The sequence below is a fragment of the Elgaria multicarinata genome, chromosome 1 (genome assembly GCF_023053635.1).
Source record: "Elgaria multicarinata webbii isolate HBS135686 ecotype San Diego chromosome 1, rElgMul1.1.pri, whole genome shotgun sequence".
In the NCBI taxonomy this organism is placed as follows: domain Eukaryota; kingdom Metazoa; phylum Chordata; class Lepidosauria; order Squamata; family Anguidae; genus Elgaria; species Elgaria multicarinata.
In genome coordinates, this window is record NC_086171.1 from 193,852,971 (window position 1) to 193,872,715 (window position 19,745).

At 39.3% G+C, this 19,745-nt stretch overlaps 1 protein-coding gene across 4 annotated transcripts in view; it reads left to right on the forward strand.

Annotated features, from left to right (window-relative positions):
* The first annotated feature begins 225 nt into the window (after positions 1-225).
* Positions 226-19,745, forward strand: part of ARFGEF2 (ADP ribosylation factor guanine nucleotide exchange factor 2) — a 48,433-nt gene continuing 28,913 nt past the window's right edge. For 2 of the 4 annotated variants that reach the window (XM_063145973.1, XM_063145995.1), the window contains exons 1-8: positions 226-552; positions 9,362-9,392; positions 11,514-11,637; positions 12,094-12,240; positions 14,271-14,450; positions 16,001-16,220; positions 17,631-17,702; positions 18,024-18,166. In XM_063145973.1, the coding sequence (XP_063002043.1) occupies positions 411-552; positions 9,362-9,392; positions 11,514-11,637; positions 12,094-12,240; positions 14,271-14,450; positions 16,001-16,220; positions 17,631-17,702; positions 18,024-18,166 (1,059 nt within the window). In that variant the 5' untranslated portion in view covers positions 226-410. Of the gene's footprint in view, positions 553-9,361; positions 9,393-11,155; positions 11,258-11,513; positions 11,638-12,093; positions 12,241-14,270; positions 14,451-16,000; positions 16,221-17,630; positions 17,703-18,023; positions 18,167-19,745 lie in introns of those variants that run through there. The other 2 variants (XM_063145983.1, XM_063145989.1) reach the window with 2 other exon arrangements.

A 19,745-nucleotide genomic window follows, 5' to 3' on the forward strand; every position in this document is an offset into this window, starting at 1 on the left:
GACCGTATTTCAGTCTCACGTAATCACTTGGAGGAGAGGAAAACATCACACACTCCGCTTCCGCGAGTTAAAGGGCGAAGGGGCCTATTTGGCGCTGGAACTTAAGCCCCGCCCATGGCTCCTCCCCTTCGCCCTCCCTCCCAGCCGAGGGCAAGCCCCGCCCCCTCACGTCACCGGCCCTGACAGCGTGAGAGAGCCGTTCCACAAGGTGGCCGCAAAAGGAGGAGGAGGAGGGGAGGTCACGTGACGGCTCCAATATGGCGGCGCCGTGTCGCTGTCCATCCCCTCCTCTGAGGGAGTCGCGTTTCTTCCGGATCATGGAGCCCAGCTGCGCCCGGAGCCCTTGAGAGCCCCGTTTCACGCCCCGCTTGAGACACACCGGGACGGCGGGTCTTCAGCGCGCGACGGCCATGCAGCAGCCCCCAACCCGCGAGGAGGATACCCGCACCAAGAGCATGTTCGTCTCCCGGGCCCTGGAGAAGATCCTCTCCGAGAAAGAGGCGAAGCGGCCCCCTCACGGGCAGCTGCGGAGAGCCTGCCAGGTGGCGCTTGGTGAGTGAGGGAGGGAGGGAGCGGGGAGGCCCCGGGTCGGCTCCGACGGACCCAGCCGAGAATCCATTCCTTATTTCCTCCCCCGCCCCCAGGTTCGTAGCCCCGCAGAGACAGCTCAGGAGAGCCTGTCAAATGTCTGTGGCAAAGCTGGGGGAGGCTGGCGACTCCATTTCCAGCCCTCCCACCTGGCCCAAAGCTTCCCTATGCTGAGCGTATCCCACGTCAGATTTCTGAGGAAGAGATTGCTACATCTACGCTCCACTTCCGTCTGCAGGGGGAAATTAGGGGCCCCCTAAAACTCAGGAACGGGCTCTCCTCTTCTCACTTAATACGAAAGCTGGCTCTTAACCGGCATGCCTCCTCTCATATTTCCTGCCTTCCTTCCCCAGTCCATTTACATAGATCTCTGAGGAATTACTCGCCAGCTTTTCTAAAACGTACACACCCTTGATCATATGCATGTTTACTTAGAAGCAAGTCCCAGTCAATACAGTGGGATCCGCTCCAATTGAACAGGCCCCTTGTGTGATAAAACAGCTGGGTGAAACTGAGTTCAGAACCCTGCAATCGAAATTTAGGTTCTTCATTCATAAATCTATTCCTTCTCCTCTTGTAGAGGTTTTTTTTTAATGAAATGTGATTTTAGGAACTTACTGGCCATGTGTTCTTTGTGTTTCTTCATTCATCCCCCCCCCCGGCTAGTTTGAGACTTGAGGCACCTCTGTCAAGTCTCTGAGGGGTTCCCTTCTCTATCTCTGTGTATATGTGTGCATGTATGTATGTATACTGCCAATTTCCCCAAATGTGGAGTGCTAATGTAAGACAAATGAGTGTGCTTGTTGATAGGATTTCTCTTCAGAGGCTGCTCTGTAGATTAATCTGCCACGTTGGATCCTCCCATACCTGTGAACAGGTGATCATACTCCTGATCTTCTGGCAGGAAGTTTCATAATGAATTCTCTAGTCTGGTTGTAAAGGGAAAGGTTTCTCATTGATACAGGAAGAGAGAACAATGTTCACTTTGCTTATCTGATTTCTTGGAGCTGGGCGTGAACCTTTTTACTTAACTAATGATCAAATGCGTGGATTGTGTGCATGTGAAACACTTTTCTCTAACTAAAAATCATGCTGCCTGGAATCGTTTGGATGAATCTATTAATATTTTTCTCAAACTTTTTATGGCAGACTTTCTTGTTGTAAAACAATAAAAATAAAATAAACAAATTTACAAAATGCTGTTTTGCTAAAAAAAAATGTGGGGGCTTGGCAGGAAGGATAAAATGAGAAATATTTCTTGGAATTATCTATTGAAGGTGACCTTTTTAAAAGAAGTTAAGAAACATCGACGTTCACTGTCACCAGATTCTCTGTCTATTTATTTTGGCGCTATACTTTTTTTCTGTGTTCACGTGTGCTGTAAGTCTAAATAGAAATTCGCAGTCTAACAGACTTCTCAGTAAAAGTGTGTTAAATTTGTGTTCTCAATAAATTGGACATTGAAACCTGTATCACTTTCTCCTGGAAAATATTTAGATGCTGTATATAGTTGGTTCTCCATTTATTAAAACAAGTTTTTTACTGTGTAGATATAGCGTTCAACTTGAGATGTGGATTCCTGCATTGAGCAGGGGGTTGGACTCAATGGCCTTGTAGGTCCCTTCGAACTCTGCTATTCTATGATGTGTTCAGCCTTGAGATTTGATTAAGGCTGCAATCCTATACACCCTTACCTAGGAATAAGTTCCACTAAACTCACTGGGACTTACTTCTGAGTAGCTGTGCATATAATTGTGTTGTTGATGTGCTAGTTAAGCCATAAGCAAAGTATGTGTCTTTGCCATGCCACTGTCTCAGTTCAAGTTCCCCATATGTAAAATCGGCATTAATACAGTATAATTAAAAAGAACATTGTGAAAATGAAATATATTGTAAAGTATTCTGCGTGCTGAGCTCCATCAGTGATAAGATGCTTCATGTTTATTTATTTATTTCTAATATTTACATATTGTTAAATATAATAAAATCCCTAAGCAGTTCACATATAAATATTAAAATTACATTTAAAATACAATATTAAAAACAACATTAAAAACAATTTCAATTACAGGAGTGCAATCCTATAGATATCTGCTCACACATAAGTCCTATTGAGTTCAATGAAATAGACTTTCAAGCAAGTATGTGTAGGATTGCAGCCTTAACCATTTTTACATTACCATGTAATGGTTATGATTATAATCTAGTTAATTTAAAGTATTTTATATTGGTTTTTAATTACTCACGACAGCTTACAAAACACTTAAGGTGGAATCCAATGGGTGCTTACACCCTGCTAATTCTCTTATGCCTTTCCAGGTCTCTTGCACAAGCGGTCCCCACCACTTGCGCAATGTCAATTTAGTGCTTCTGGGACAACCGAAAATGTGTGGAAAAGCTTGTTTCTGGAAAGAGGGAGCTCATTTCTGCTTGTTTGGGGCTTCCAATTGGTGGAAATTGTCTATTCTATGTTGCACCGCTTCTTCCCGAGTTCCATTTAGCGGCCATACTACTGTGACCAAGGCCTAATCTATACCAAGCAGGATATTACACTATGAAAGTGGTATATAAAAGGCAGGAGCCACCCTACTGCTTTATGGCAGTATTGAAGTGCTCTGACAACTGTTGGGGCCCATTGACACATACCATATACCGCTTTCATGGTGGTATATCTAGCTTGGTGTGGCTCTTGCCTTTTATATACCGCTTTCATAGTGCAATATCCTGCTTGGTGTAGATTAGGCCCAAGAGGAATAAATCAGGAACTGGTGATGATTAGTAGTGTTGTATAATTTAAATGTCTAATTACTGGCCTATTCTGTAAATAGACTATTACAAGTTTATATGTTAATGACTCTTTCTGGATACGCTGAGGAATGCTGATTGCAAGTGGCTGTCTGACACAGCGAGCAAGGCAAGACTGTGTAACTTTTGGAAACTAAGTCTCACCAGTCATGAAGGTTGCAATCCGATTTCCACTTACATGGGAGTAGACATGCATAGGATTGTTCAGTAAGATGCCTATAATAAGATTTCCCTACATCAACAACACTGTACTCTTCATGCTATATGCAGTCATGAAGCTCAAGGCATTCTTTAAGAACTTATTTTTGATCCAAAACATTTCTGTATTCTTAGCAATATTTAAGGGGGATTTAGGCTGCAATCCTATAGGTTGTACCCTGGGTATTTGTAAGTCCCTGAACTCAGGGACTTATGAGTATCCAATGCAGGTTGGATGGAGGACAGGCGCGATCCTTTCCTCCATGTTCTGTTTTGGCTGTGTCTGGGGCTTCAGAGCTGGGGGGGGGGAGCTGTTCATCACATAACAGCTTCTGTGGTCTCTTCTCCTCCCCACCCATGGGAATGTCCCCTTTTCACCCTCTCCATGCTGTTCTACGAGCCCATAGAGGCAAGCGCTGCAGTTCATTCTGCATTGGCTGCAAGGGAGAGGGGCCAGGGAGTGGGGAGCACAGTTTCCTGACTTGGAGCACTGTCTATGGACTTGAAGCCAGGAAACGGAAAAATCCTATGTCCCCCCCCCCCACCCCGAGACTGTCTTGGGGATATAGGATTGGTCCCTTAGCGTCTCGGATATCACTTCTCCTTTAAAACTGATATGTGCCGGTATTGAATACTTAGGATCTAAAATGTCTTTAAATGTACAAAGAAGAATCTTTCTAGTTTGTCCACATTTTTACTTGACAGTTGTATAACCTAAAAAGTTAAAGTAGTTGTCACTGAAATGTGATTTTTTTTAAAGATAAGAAAATAATATTCCATAATTTAGGAGAATAGGGATTACCAGTTTTTCAAATCACAAAATGTATAAGTAACGCTTTACTTATTGGATTTCCCTTGGAAACAAACGGTTTGTTGTTGTTTTTAAAAAATATTGAGGATCTTGTTTGGATTGCTTATGGTGTAACACCATAAGCAATCCAAACCATAAGCAATCCAAAAGCAATACACCATTGCTTATGGTGTAAATTACTTGCTCCAGATACTGGGGCTGTTTTACAGTACTATGGCAGATTACCCCTGGTTATGTGTTAAGGAATTGCTTCAACCTGAGACTGCAAAATTGTTATCTGCAGTTCTGTAAATTCTGAGAGGAAGGTAAAACTGTGGGGAAGCTTGCTGAAATCTGTTGTGATGGACTTTAAAAAAAACTTGTTACAAATAATGAATTGCAGTGCTCTTCCCTTACAGAACACATTTCTGTATATTCATCCCAGTTATGCAGTAGAATCTCCATATCTTCCTAGCTTATCTCAAAGTATTTATTTAAATCCTTACTTAGAATTTTTGGACCTGGGACTAAAAAGTGTTTTATTTTTAGAACTAGTCAATTGCATTGAAGAGCTTTACATCATAAGAAATTGGAGGTTTTGCTCTCATTTAGAATCAGTTATTCTGCACTACCTCTAATTTTGCCAATTAGTAGTTGCTACTGTGGCACAATAATTCTTTCTGCAAGAGTGTTTGCTGTGGAAATTTACCAGTACATTTACCAGCATTTGAGAGTAGATATTAGGCCTCCTTCACTATTTCCCAAGTAGGAGTCACTTTGTTTCCATACACTTCTGCCAAGGCCACTTGGGGGCCTTTCTTGGGCCATGGCGGGGGTGGATGGGGTGGGTGGAGCTCTCCTCTCCCTGCCCCCTGGTCAAATGGCAATGTGCACCAGACTTGGCTGGAGGCCTTTCTAGACCTCTCCTTCCCAGCCCCCTCCATTTCATCCAAGCAAGGATTCATGAATCAATCTCTAGGCAGGCAAATTCCAAGAAGTGTACTCCAGCACCCGTGAAGTTCACCAATGAAGATAGCCAGTCACATTGCTCTTTGTGTTTTGGGCTCATCCCACCACAGCTAACTGGCTGATTACTCCTGCATTCTGAAACCAGGGAATTAAAACTGAATCTCTTGATAAATTGTATCATCTGTAGCTTAAATTGGGGTAACAGGTTTAATCATGCTACATAGCTTACCAAAGCCAATTTTGTGAACGGTCTCCATTTAGCTTAAAGTAACTGCCGCTTTCTGTCCTTTCTATATTTCATTTTCCCTTGACCTCACACATTCTCTCGCCCCATGTGTGTGTATATATACCTTCAATGTAGGATAACACTCCTGCCTGCAAGTTGCTAATGTGGTTACACCTTTGGAAACAAGTTTCTTGTGAGGGTAGAGGCCAGCAAGAAAAGGCACTGTGTACTAATATCTAAAACAAAATAAGTTGTGCTTTTTCATAAGAAAAAATCCAAAACCCTCAGTCGGGCAATACCAAATTGTAGGCGAGCTTTTGAGATCTCAGAATAATAGGGCAACGTGAAAAGTGGGAGGTAGGGAAAGCCGACTTGATTTTGAAGTCTTGAAATCTGTGTGGTCAGAGTCCTAAGCTAGAGTGCAGGAGGCACAGACTTAAATGCATGAGGTTCTACTTGGTGTCATGTAGGCTTCAGGTTACACCTAGGACTGTTAGGACACAGACAAAAATGGCTGATTTCCCAACTTTTAAAAATATAAAATCCAGTTGGACTGTGTTACATATGTATAACAGACAGTTGAAACCTGGAAGAAGCCAGCATTAGCATAGAGAGCCTTGTGCAATGCCTTCCCCATTCTGACAGAGATGGTTTCCTCCAAGCTGGCAGTATCTAGTTGCCTGACATAAATATAACTCTGTTATCTCTTGCAAAAGAGCCTGCTTAGGTTTGTTTGTTTTACTGGACTTTCCAGGTGTTGGCATAGCCAAATGTGAAAGTTTAATGCCACATCATCAGTAACTACAAATAAACACACAGAATACACTTCTGGGAGTTTGCAATTTGCATTGTCATTTTAGAAATGGAACAATAGCAGCACGGACATTATTTGTTGCTGGCCTTCTCCAAGTAGTGGCCAATCAATGATAGAGCTTGGACTAGCACTTGTTTAAGATAATTCTTTGAAAATAATTCCAAATAATTTCAAGCTTGAATAGTAGATAGGTTGTGTTTTTGTTTCTAATTCACAGAATTAGAAACAAAAACACAGAATTGTTTCTAATTCACAGATGTGCAAATGCTATCTGCACATCTGAAGCAGAAATACGTATCCATTGACTAGGATGCAGTATTTAAATTACAGCAGAAGTTGGAAAGAGAAATGATACTGGGCAGACTAGAGATGTAAAACATCCAGAAATTTTGAGGCCATGGGAAAAATGTTCTTTTTTTGCGGAGGGGTGGGTGGGGACTGAAATTTTGGAAAAATTGAAAAATAAATACTTTTTTTTTCATGTTCTTTACAGACCCAAAGTCACTTTGTTGCTTTAAGGCAGCTTCCTACAACCTGGTGCCCTCCAGATATTTTGGATTTCAGATCCCATCAGCCTCAGCAACATGGCCAATGGTCAGGAATGCTTGGCACTGTAGTCCAAAACATCCAGAGGGCACCAGGTTGGTTAGGGTTGCTTTAGGAACATAAAGCAGCCTTTCTGTTCCTAAAGTTCAAGGAAACAAACTACAATCCTATGCACATTTATCTGGCAGTAAGGCTCATTCAACCCAGTGGGTAAATCTTCCAAGTAGATATGTATAAGATTGTGCTGTTACTTCCAGGTAAGTATGTAGGTTAATAGGGTTAATCTTTTAGTTATTGAGTAGACTGAAAATATCATTAATAAATTTGTGATTATTGTTAGAATAGATTAGAACTACATTAAAAGACTGCTACAGCATCAGAATCTCAGGCTTCTGTAGAACAAAATCTGAACCGTTAAGAATGCACATTTACTGTCAAGAATGCATGGTGATGACTCTACTCACATATTGGGAAACTGAGCATAAATGTTGATTAGTAAAATGTACTTTAGATCAATAATTTTAATAAGGAATGAAATAATTAACTATGCTGGGAACTTACAGAAAGGATTAAAAAACTATTTGCCTCCATTATTTCCAGACATTTTACATCTCTAGACTTTCTATAAAAGTGTTGTTATTGCATAATTTTTAGAAATCATTTTGTGGGGAGTAAAAGCTGAGCAACAAATTCTAAAAGGAAATATTTCATAACCCAAACCTGTTCAATTGGGGGGGGGGGCACCTAAAAATGGTTGTCAGAAAAATATGTTTTTTCTTTATTTTTCTGTGTTTTTTCCTGGGCCTTCACGTGTCTAGAGCGAACATTGGTAGTGCATTGCAACAGAGCAGGAAACCTTGTTAAACTTTGAATGTTTCTATAATGTATTTGCAATATATAGGAAACAGCAAAAACATTCCTGACCATCTTAAAAAGCCAGCAAGCTTGTTATGTGCTTCTGTTGCTATGAAAGAGAAATTAAGAAAGTACTAATCACTGAAGCAACTTTGAATATGTGGAAGATTACCAAAGAAGCCCAAGAACAGACTCTGCTAGAGCATTGTGTATGACCTTCAGTTTAGTTGCAATCTAGCACTTAAGCCACTTAAGTCCTAATGACTGTAAATGGAACTTGGCTGGCTTAAATGGCTTCTGAATCCCACTGATTTCCTGCTGTTTCAGCTAAGAAACTCTTAGTCTGTGAACTACATGATGAGAAAGCCTGATTGTGTAAAAATAGTAGTTTAGTTCTTTAAATAGGTATTACACTAGGGTGACCATATGAAAATGAGGACAGGGCTCCTGAACCTTTAACAGTTGTATTGCAAAAGGAATTTCAGCAGGTGTCATTTGTATATATGGAGAAACTGGTGGAAATTCCTCTTCGTCACAACAGTTAAAGCTGCAGGTGCCCTGCCCTCTTTTAAATCTGGTCAAAGTATAGTTGCAGTATAGCTCCTGCAGCTTTAAGTGTTGTGATGAAGAGGAAATTTCACCAGGTGCAATATGCATACAAACGACACCTGCTGAAATTCCCTTTTCTATGCAACTGTTAAAGATACAGGAGCCCTGTCCTCCTTTTCAGATGGTCACCCTAATTACACCCCACCAAAATAAAAATAAAACTATGAGAATGAGGACAAGTACTGCTATGTTTATATAACACTAGTGGTCTTCTAAAAATTTCAGTATATTTGCTCCCAATACAGTTCTGTATATAGCTGTGATTGCAGAATGTGATAGTGAATCTTCACCATGTAAGTAACGGAAATGATACATGCTTTGATAACTATATGTAGCTTTATTCTGTTACACTTTTATCTCATGAGTCTTTATTATACCACTAAAACTTACACTTAGGCTGGATCTTTAAAGCAGAAGCGCCTGTTTTCTAAGGGTGGACCTAAGAAGGTGACCTAAGAGCTGTATGCTTTTTGAGGACCTATTTATCTATTCTGCATGGGAGAATTGTCACAGTTCCAAGGAGGGCTGTTTCTCCTTTAAAGAAGTTTGGAGGAACTTGTATAGCCATGGATATCACAAGCAATTGGATAATCTTGTATAGCCATAGATATAAGAAGTTAGAATGGCTCCAAATTGTATGTATAGTAAGATATTAATGGCTGTGCTTTCTAGGCAACATTATTGAGAGAAGTAAATTCAAATATCTGCCTAGTATGGTTAGCAATCTAGTACTATTTTGTTCTTAATTGTGAAACAGTTATTAAAAAGGTATCTAGCAAAATTAGTGTATATAAGGCCCTTTGCCAATAACTTCATGTTTTGAGGTAGGAGGTAATCCATACACCATTGTTAGTGTCATTTACTTCTATACCTAAAGTTACTAGCTTTTGTCAAGTATTGACATCTATGTGTGGTGTAAACCTGCAACATAAACCATCTGTTGTGTGTGTTTTCCCCCCAGATGAAATAAAAGCAGAACTAGAAAAGCAAAGGTGAGTAACTGCTACAACGTGGTGACCATGCACCTACGATCAAAATACCTAGCATGCAGGTTCATTATTGGCATAATATGATTTTAAATATTTTTATTCAGTATTTTAATTCTTTTTTCTTTCTTTTTGTTGATCACCACTTGGCAATCTTGTTAGATATAGAGTGTAAATAAATAAATAAAAGTACAAATGGCACCTTGCATGGAAAGGCATGTTGACACACTGCATTTAAGCACTTAAGGTAACAGGCTTAAAGATAAAAGCATCACAGATGCGTAACTGATGGCCCTCTACCGGTGGTGTGTTTTCTTCTAGATCCATGATTTTCAGGCTTGCCTCTAGGCAGATGCTGAGCAGTATGTTCAAAAAACAAAGTAGCTTGGGATGTTGTAAGAGCATCCAAAGCTTCCCTTAGTGCAGTGGGTTGTAACTGTCTCTAGGAATAATGGGGGATTCTTGTGGCTATGAATGGTCTTAGTAAAACGGTCACCGTACACACCTCAAAGATGTTGTTTTACCACTTCCTTTCTTTTCAACTGGATTTTTCTTTCAGGGGTTATTACTTGACCATTATTTGGAAACAGAAAATTTTAGCTTCCTCTCTTTATTGCCCTTTGTCATACCAACCCTAATACACGAGTTTAAAAGATATCAATCAACATGGTTAATTAAATACAACTGTAATCCGTTGGCGTTTGGCTGTCTCTTTAACATGATCAGCTTTTAAAATTAGTTATGTTGTGGAGTTTTCTGTATCAGTTTCGTTAATGAGATGCTGTGCCTGGTACAAACCCAGGTTAATGATACTTTAAGAAGAGTCCGATTGATGTATTTTTTTTCTATTCTGTTAGATTTTTAAGTCTCTATTTGTCATTGTCCACACTGAATTTCTGTTACAGTAAGGGTTTTCTGTTTGTCCTAACACCCATCACCAAATCTAAAATCCATGTGAGCATGTAATGTTGATTCATGTGATAATGCCCAAGGGGGTAAAACTTTTTTGGGAGGTAGTTTGACATGATTTCTAACACCTTTATTTCCACTTTTCCACAAAATAATGTTTTACTCTATTTTGTTATAAGTAAGTGAGTGTCTTAACTCGTCCCTTATCTTTTAAGAGGGTTTTAGACATTGGAGTATTCCAGTGTTATGTAAAACTACTGTGGGAAATAGCTCTTAGCGAGGCTGGTGTTTGGTCTTGTATCAGGATCCATTTAACATTTTTTTACCTGAAACTTAATAATCATAGAGTTAATACTTCAGGGTGCAATCCTATGCATGTTTAGACACAAAAAGTTCTACAGCTCCCAGCATTCCCTAGCCAGCCACTCTAAACATGCATAGGATCGCATCCTAAATTTATGATCTTTTAAATCAAACGGTAAGAAATGCCACAATCTAGCTCACCTGGAAATATTTCCACACTGATAAAATTGATAACTTTAAGCATAAAGTGAAACTTCACATTATTTATTTATTTATTGCATTTTTATATCACCCAATAGCTGAAGCTTTCTGGGCAGTTCACAAAAATTCCTTTTTGAGAGAGGCATTCACGTTAGTCATTTGCTTTTTCACTCTTCAGGCTGCAATCTTGAAATCCGTGGATACAAGAATGACTTTCTCTATAGTCTTTCATCTGCTGAGAAACCCTGGGGGTTTTTTGTGTGGTTTTTCGTACTTGGGGTGGCGTTAAACCGTTTGTCATCTTGCGCAAGTGAGACTGGCAGTGAATTGCTGTTATGAGAGATCATAGAGAGAGCCTCTGCATGTGTGTGCTGTTTTTTGACAAGCATGGACTTTGAGGATTGTGGTCCTAGGCTTCAATACTTCACGTGCCTCCTGACAAACTTACTTCCACAGAGGTATGGAAGATAGCAGCCTTTGAGGTTGTAAGGGATTTTTCCTAAAAGAGCAAAACCTCAGTGTGAAACTCTGGCTTGAAGCTCATTACATACATTTAGCATTCTGAAGAGAGACAGGACTTTTGTCACTTTTCTTGTCTTAAAAAACCTTAATGTAGGAATGGCTTTTCTTTTATGCAGTCTATATGGATGAGAAATTAATGTGAAAATAATCTGTCAGCTCATAACTTCCAGTGATTGTCTTTTTTCTGACTAGACAAGGCAATGAAACCACACCAAAAGCAAACTTCATTGAAGCAGATAAATATTTCCTCCCATTTGAGTTGGCCTGCCAGTCGAAGTCCCCACGAATTGTCAGCACCTCGTTGGACTGCTTACAGGTATTCTATTTAAATTAAGCCTTTATCAATTTTGGCTGTGTTTTTTAAAATATGTGCTCTACATCTTTTAGTCAATATATGTATATGTTGTTAAGACTGCAAAGGAAATGGAAAAACTGCTTGCTTCCCTTTTCCTGTCCCCAAATTTCTTGAAAATGTCTAACTTATTGGTTTTAAATTAGCATTTGTTTATACTTCAGCTGTGTAAGTACTTAATCTTTTCCCACATATAATACTCTAGAATAAGCACTTCTAATTGAGCTTTTGAGTCATAGGTCTACAGGAGATTTTAGATACAGGGTCAGATTGTTACTGGATTTTCTCAATCCCTCCCCTTTAAACCCTTTTTAGAGTGTTTCTCTCTCCCCCACCCCACCTGAATCTATTAATGAAGCTGCCATGGCATTTTGAATATTCTGAAAATGATTCTAATATAGTTTATTCTTTTTTGTCTAGAAACTCATTGCATATGGACATATCACTGGCAATGCTCCAGACAGTGGAGCTCCTGGAAAGCGCCTGATTGACCGCATAGTTGAAACAATCTGTAATTGTTTTCAGGGACCTCAAACTGATGAAGGAGTACAATTACAAATAATAAAGGTATTTTACTGCTTTACACTTTATGAAGCCTATCTGTTAATAGTGCTTTTTCTTAGTCTTTGCTTTCTCAATGGAGAAAGTTCTTCTCCTTATTTCCAGGTATTTTCTAAATCTAATTTAGAAAGGTTGTACAATTTATTCCTTAATGTACTGTACTATGAAAGTTCTGTGAGCTGCCCCTTGGGAAATATAAGCACACACTTTATTTAAGTAACAGATTCTTGCTAGGCCGTAGAGCTCTGCAAATGAATTTTAAATGCTTCTCTGCCCTGCACCCCCACCCCGCCAGACAAACACACCTTTTTGTAAGTTGCTTGTTGTGTTCAGATTGTTTCCTGAAGATTCAGTACCTTCTCACTTGGGATTTGATTTCTCATTGCCTAGCAGTTATTGATGGACAGTGCACAGGGGCTACATTATACTTCCTGCTGCATCATCACCACTACTATTTAAAGTCTACTTTTAAGTTATGTTAGGAAGTAAATCTTCATTGCATTTGGCTGCAGGCTATAACATTTCGATTTTTAAATACTTATTTGTCTTGCTCTTTATAGGTTTCTCTAAAAGACATTATGAACAATAAAAATTGTTATAGTAAAAAAAAAATCTATTGACTTCAAAAAGCTCTCTCCTATCTTTTTAGTTACCTAGGGTGACCATATGAAAAGGAGGACAGGGGTCCTGTATCTTTAATAGTTGCATAGAAAAGGGAATTTCAGCAGGTGTCATTTGTATATATGGAGAACCTGCTGAAATTCCCTCTTCATCACAGCAGTTAAATTGGCAGGAACTATACTAGAGTGACCAGATTTAAAAGAGGGCAGGGCACCTGCAGCTTTAACTGTTGTGATGAAGAGGAAATTTCACCAGGTCCCCCCATATATACAAATGACACCTTCTGAAATTTCCTTTTCAATACAGCTGTTAAAGATACAGTAGTCTTATCCTCCTTTTCATTTGGTCACCCTACGTTACCAGGATGCTATACTTCTACAAAATGCAATTTTTAAGACTTGAAACAGAGGCCCAAACTAGATGTGACATGCAGTCACACATAGTTTTCCTGTGTGGACAAAAATAGCTTTTGGGTGGAGGAGAGAGATGGCTGAAATGGGAAAGAAGCAACTCCCTCCCTGTTCCTCTACTCATATTTTCCTGACTGTGCTTTTAGCTTTTAAAAACAAAATCCTCACGAACAAGATACACATGACTATAATTTCTTGTTCTGTATGTCTTTGATTTCCCTGCAACTAGGGAGCAAAGATTCTTCTAAATTCTGCAAAAACATTCAAGCAAAGAAAGACAAAACACAGGTCTATATGTGTCTAAGTCATCTTGATTTCAAGGAAACAAACTACAATCCTATGCACATTTTTCTGGCAGTAAGGCCCATTCAACCCAGTGGGTAAATCTTCCGAGTACATATGTATAGGATTGTGCTGATCCTATACATATGTACAGGTGAATATGTAGGTTAATAGGGTTAGCCTTTTAGTTATTGACTAGACTGAAAATATCATTAATAAATAAAACTTGAACAGGAATTCTCAAACATAAGGCCAAACCAGTGGAATTCATTTTCATACTACAGATATGGAAGCAGGGCCACGTAAGCCTGATTTGTGTCTTAAAACCCACAAGAGCCTGAAGAAACAGGGACTGTGAAGGGTAAAAATGTAAATGTTGTCCCTTTTGCTTGCAAGCACCAAGTGGAATAACTATCTAGCCTCTTTGAAGAAAAACTGACTAAAATAGTTGACCGGGGAGAACTTGTGCTGTTCCTAGCAAGAGCTTGTTATTTTCCCTGGTGTCCCCCTGACCCTTCTAGAAAGAAAGGTGTGGGATATATTTGTTACCAAATGCTTTGTGGATTGAATGTATAATTCCCTTAATCCTTGGTTCAAAGATTGCTTTTCTTTAATGCTGCTATAAATTGCTAGTACGAGTTCTATAATATTTTTTAAGTACGTTTTTGTTCCTGTTTACTCAGATGTTGTTGTGGCTTGTGTATTTCCCCCTTCCCCCCACAGGCTCTTCTCACTGCTGTCACATCCCCATATATCGAAATTCATGAGGGAACAATCCTTCAGACTGTTAGAACTTGTTACAACATCTATCTAGCCAGTAAAAATCTCATTAATCAGACAACTGCCAAGGCTACCCTCACTCAGATGCTGAATGTCATTTTCACTCGGATGGAAAACCAAGCTGTATGTAGTAAATTTTTATCAATCTGTCTTCCTTATGCAGTCTAGATAATATATTACTTCTCTGGACCATCATTGTCAGATTTATCCTTGTGTATAATGTAAAGACAGAGAATTACTCAATTCATATTTCATATTCAGATCTTCCAAATGGTGGTTTAGAGGCCAGAGGGTATGCCAGAGGCTCATAATCTCCCCTTAGCTCCCTCTTCCCCTTGTGTTTTCAGAGTGCCTTTTCTTTTTCTGGGCAATGTCTGAATATAGCAGAGTTTGATTAATGTGAACCATGCAAAACACACTTCAAGACATGGTTTCATGTCCATGGTTTGGAGACAATTCCTGGTTCACACTAACCATACTTTGCCTGATTCAGGCATTACAGCAAACTATGGTTATAGCAAATCAGGATGTTATGTTCCAGTTCTCCAAATGATGATTTGAAGTCTTGAAGTCATATGTGTATCCTCCTGCTCTTTCATGCACAAAGTGCAAGCTGGGCTTCTTTCTATTGTGTCATGATTCTCTCATGGTGTTCTGTCATGGAGTCAGAACTCTTCACTAGAAGCTTAAATGCTGAAACTGAAACTATCCTACTTTGGACATATAATGAGAAGAAATGATGACTCATTAGAAAAAACAGTAATGCGAGGGAAAGCAGAAGGTGGAAGGAGTAGAGGAAGGCTAAACAAGAGATGGATTGACTCCATAAAGGAAGATATGGACATGAAGTTACAAGATCTGAATGGGGTGGTTTACAACAGATGCAACTGGAGGTCACTGATTCATAGGGTCGCCATAAGTCAAAGTTGGCTTGAAGGCACCTAACTAACTAACTCTGTCATGATGTGATTCCTCTCCATATTTTTGTAAGTTTTGTAGGTCTTGTCTGTATTAGGGATGTTGGAGAAATCTGTAATAGATTCAAATTAGTCCAGATTTCTATGAATTCCCTCTGCAGATACCTCAGCAGACTGGCTTTTTCCAGGTCATGCAGATTCCATAGACTAGTGAACCGTTTTTTAACATTTTTGAGAGGGTTCACACTAACGCACATTAGCACAAGTGGAACAAAATTCTCATGCATCCCTGCCCATCCCATAAGTGAATGGACGACAGAACGAAAGATGCCTGACAATCCACGAAATACACATGGAATGGATTTAACAAAATCCATACATCCCTAGTCTATGTATCACTTGCAAGCAAAGACAATTGTCTTTCCTATTTTGGAGGTCATATTATAATTGTATAATGATAATCCACTTCTGCTTTCCTTAAAATGTAGGCAGTATCTTGAAGTCTTAAGATGGATTTCTATAAGGTGAAAGTCCAAATTCATTTTCGAAAATATCCCTTACTACTTTACAGATTTTTTTAAAAAAATTAAACTGTTTAGTTAAAACTGAAGGGTTCTGTACTGATCTGACGATATAGGAAGGCAGACAGGTTTTGAAGCTTGCTGCAGGATTTGACCCTGCCTCTTTCTATTAAATATTGTTTTATAATATACTATGATGTATGTTGGAGTAATGTTTCCATCTTGTTTCTTTTAGATACAAGAAGCAAAAGAGCTAGAAAAATTAAATCAACAAAAGTCCCAATCTCCCATGATTCATAGTGCGTCAGGCTCTCCCAAGATTGGCCGACTAAAACACAGCCAACAAGAAAGTAGACCATCGACTCCTGTAAAAATAGACTTGACTAATGGCGAGCCTGAAAAAAAAGAAAACGGAGACCAGAAACCAGAGGAAAATTTGACTCCTTCAGGATTTGGTAAGCTTCCAACACTTGTGGTGACTTAAAGACTGTTAGTACAGTCACCCATGGTTTATAGACCATGGAAGAGCGCAATGACTGCATGCTCCTTCCTCATATGTCCTCTCCTTCTTCACACACTGGCTTCAGCGCAAAGATCTTTGCTTATAATAAGCCAAAGTTTCCCATTACGTTTGAACCAGAGAACTTTGGCTTTATGTTAGATCCTGGCCTATCTTTGTGGTTTTGTTAACTATCACTAAGAGAGTTCTCTGGTTCAGATATAACGGGGAACTCTGGCTTGATATGAGTCAGGGTCTTCATGCTGAAGCTGGTATGTGACAGGGAAGGGGTGAGAGAGGAGCATGAAGCCATGGCACTAAGTCATGGCTTTATAAACCATAGTTCATGAAGCCTTGGACAATTGTCTGAATGCAGCCAAAGTGAAATCATTTATCTAGAAGGACAATGCTGATTTGCACTTGGGCTTAGAAGACTTTTTTATAATCAAGAACTTTAGTGGTTTTCCTTTTAAAACCATGATGCAGTTACTTGTCCATTTGCACAAAGCAAGTCAGATTGCCTCTAAGCCCTAGCTGCCAAGGCTTTGTTCTTTTACCAAAGCTTTCAACAGGCACTTACTGTCTATCGGTAAACTAGCTATTTCTTAATGCATTGAAGACCAAAGTAGTGTAAGAAAAAGAGGAATGAGTGAAAAATCACTGCCCTGTCACCTTCCTTCATTTTATCTTCGCAATAACCCTGTGAGTTAGCTTAGGCTGATCATAACTTCGGCTTTTCAGGTGGCTTCCATCACAGCTCAGTCAGCTGTTGGTGCTCAGCCATCCTCAAAAGCTGAACATGGAGCAAAATCTAATTGACTCCAACATATAACTCCAAATACCACACACTTGCATGGTGAAGTAATTATCTGTGGTCCTCAAACTACTGTACCCACACACAAGGTGTATTTGATTTTAGAAGTGGTTTATAAGGGTGCCATAGTAAGAGCCGTTGTATGATGAGAAACCTCCTGTATGATGAGAAACCTGCAGGAGACTGGAGCAGCTTTTGGTTCTGAGAGCTGCTATTGACATCTATCGAGAGCCTCGTCTTGTGGGTGGCTGTGACAGCTATCAGAACCAGTAGCTGCTATACTTACTTTGAGTCTGTTTGCCACGTATAGGCATTGTTTAGCACTCCTGTGTGAAGTGGGCCTGAATATCTCTGATCAGCTTTTCCTAACCAGGAAAATATATATATAACCAGGGCTTTGTGCTGCATATATTTGGAAAAAAATACTGCTGAAAATATAAGACAAACTTGACTTCTGGAATAGTGTCATGTTAATTTTTGATAATATATTATAAAGGAGAAAGCTAAACTGCTTCCCCCCCCCAAATGATTTCTTGATGTATATTTTATCAGAAGAAGAAACTGATGAAGGCACAGAAATTATTAAAGGAATCGTGGAGGATGTGGTCACTTCAGCTCTTAGAGGTAAAAAATTTTGGGGAGAAGTCGCTCTCTTTGTTCATGCTTTCTGAAAGGAACACCCTTATTCTTAAAATTTTCCTCCAGGTCTACAGCTCTTTGGAAGAGTATGTTTCTTGTGGGAGCATAGCTAATACCTTTCCTCATCTAGGGTGCTATATTGGCCTAGTAAGCTCCCTTATCTGTCATAAAATAGGGCAATCACCATCTACTACTTTAGCGGTACTTTATTCTATCAGTGCTTTCTGTTGACCTCTCTGAATGCGATTATATATTGAGAACAATGTATATAGGAAAATAAATATTGCAAATATATGTTTTCTTTAGTTTCTTTAGAAGAAGAAGTCAAAAAGCAAGCTCTGCCTGAATTGGGAGCTGGAGTTCCTCCTTCTCCTGGTGGTATTAATGAAAACACGCAAGCAAATGGAATTCCAGATGATAGACAGTCTGTCTCCTCTACGGATAATCTGGTAGGAGTCTTAAGCGCACAGTGAATTTAATGTAAACCTTTTGGGAAGAATGGGGTGGGTGGGTTGAGGGAGGAGAGACACATCAAAATATGTGAAAGGACAAACCTAGTTTCATAATCAAGTACTACCCAGTCCAGACACATGCATTTCATCAGTGTAAAAGCTTAGGATGTGGTATACCTACTACTATAATAGCTACTGTAATGTCCCATAAAAAGATAGCTTTGGGACAAATGTTTAAATTAAGCATGAAACTTAAAAAAGATTAAATTTGAGAATTTTGCATGATAACACAATACATGTTTATGCTTCCAGTTGCATCAGGTGCAAGGGTCTTCTTTATCCACCCTTGCCGCATAAGCTAAGTACCTGTTCCTATAATAATTTATTAGCAAATAGATAAAAAGGAGCTGCTATAATTGACCACCATCGTTGTTAGCAGGAAAAGGGAACCTGTGACAAAAGCTTCCAGGCGTATATAACTTGCTGGATTGGAAGTCATGGCTGTAAATCAGATGCTCATCCAGTTGTGCATAGAAAAACATGGATGCTACTTCTCATACCCATTTGACTATGCTTCTTCATCCCGACACAGCTAGTCATGCGTAAACATGTTTTTTATTTATTTGTTTAAGACATTTGCATTCCACCCTTAAAAGAACACTTTTCCAGGGTGGCTGGAGCAAAACGTAGCATACAAATCATAATAACAAAAATAATCCAAAAAGCAATAAAACAAGTGCAATGTGAGCTTGAATGCAGGGAATGGGTCTAGTTGGCCCGATGTAAGGGTTTGAAAACTGATGGGAAACAAAGTAAGTCTGTGGGCAGTCTTTGACTGAGACAGTGTGTTAACGTGATTTCCAAACAAAAATAAATTTGTTTGTCTCAGTAGCAAATCTTTATCAGAATTAACTAAGTTGGAAAGATCACATTTTCTTAGATCATCCTTGCCTGACCCAGGCCCTGGCAGATGTTTTGGACTGTAGTACATACCATTTCTGACCATAGATTGTGCTGGCTAAGGCTGATGGGAGTTGGAGTCAAAAACACCTGGAGGCTCCCAGGTTGGGAAAAGCTGATTGACGTACTGGAATATTTCTTTTTAATTAGTTAAAAAGCCAGCCAGCCAGTTAACTAAAATAGGTATGCAACTTGTTTGGCAGAAGAAATTTTATTAGATTTTTTTTTTTTGCAATTTTCATGTATGCTTTTGTGTTTAAATAACCTGAGATCTTCAGACTCTAACAAGAATCTATAAATATTTGCTATTTCTCTGAACAAAAACTGTGGTTGACAGTCCTTAGTCACAATGCCCTTTTTTAAAAAACAAATTCTTAGTTCAACAGCACTGTAAAATAGGAAGCTGCCTTGTACCAAGTCTGACTAGTAGTCTTGCCAGCTCAGTAATATCTGCACTGATATGTAACAGCTTTTCAGCCTTATCTAGAGATACCGAGGATTGAACCTGGGACTTTCTGTATGCAATGCATGTTCTCTACCGCTGAATTACAGTCCTTCCCTAATAACAATGATAAATGACTTAAAAATTGTTTCCTGTTTCTTTGGCAGTGATTCA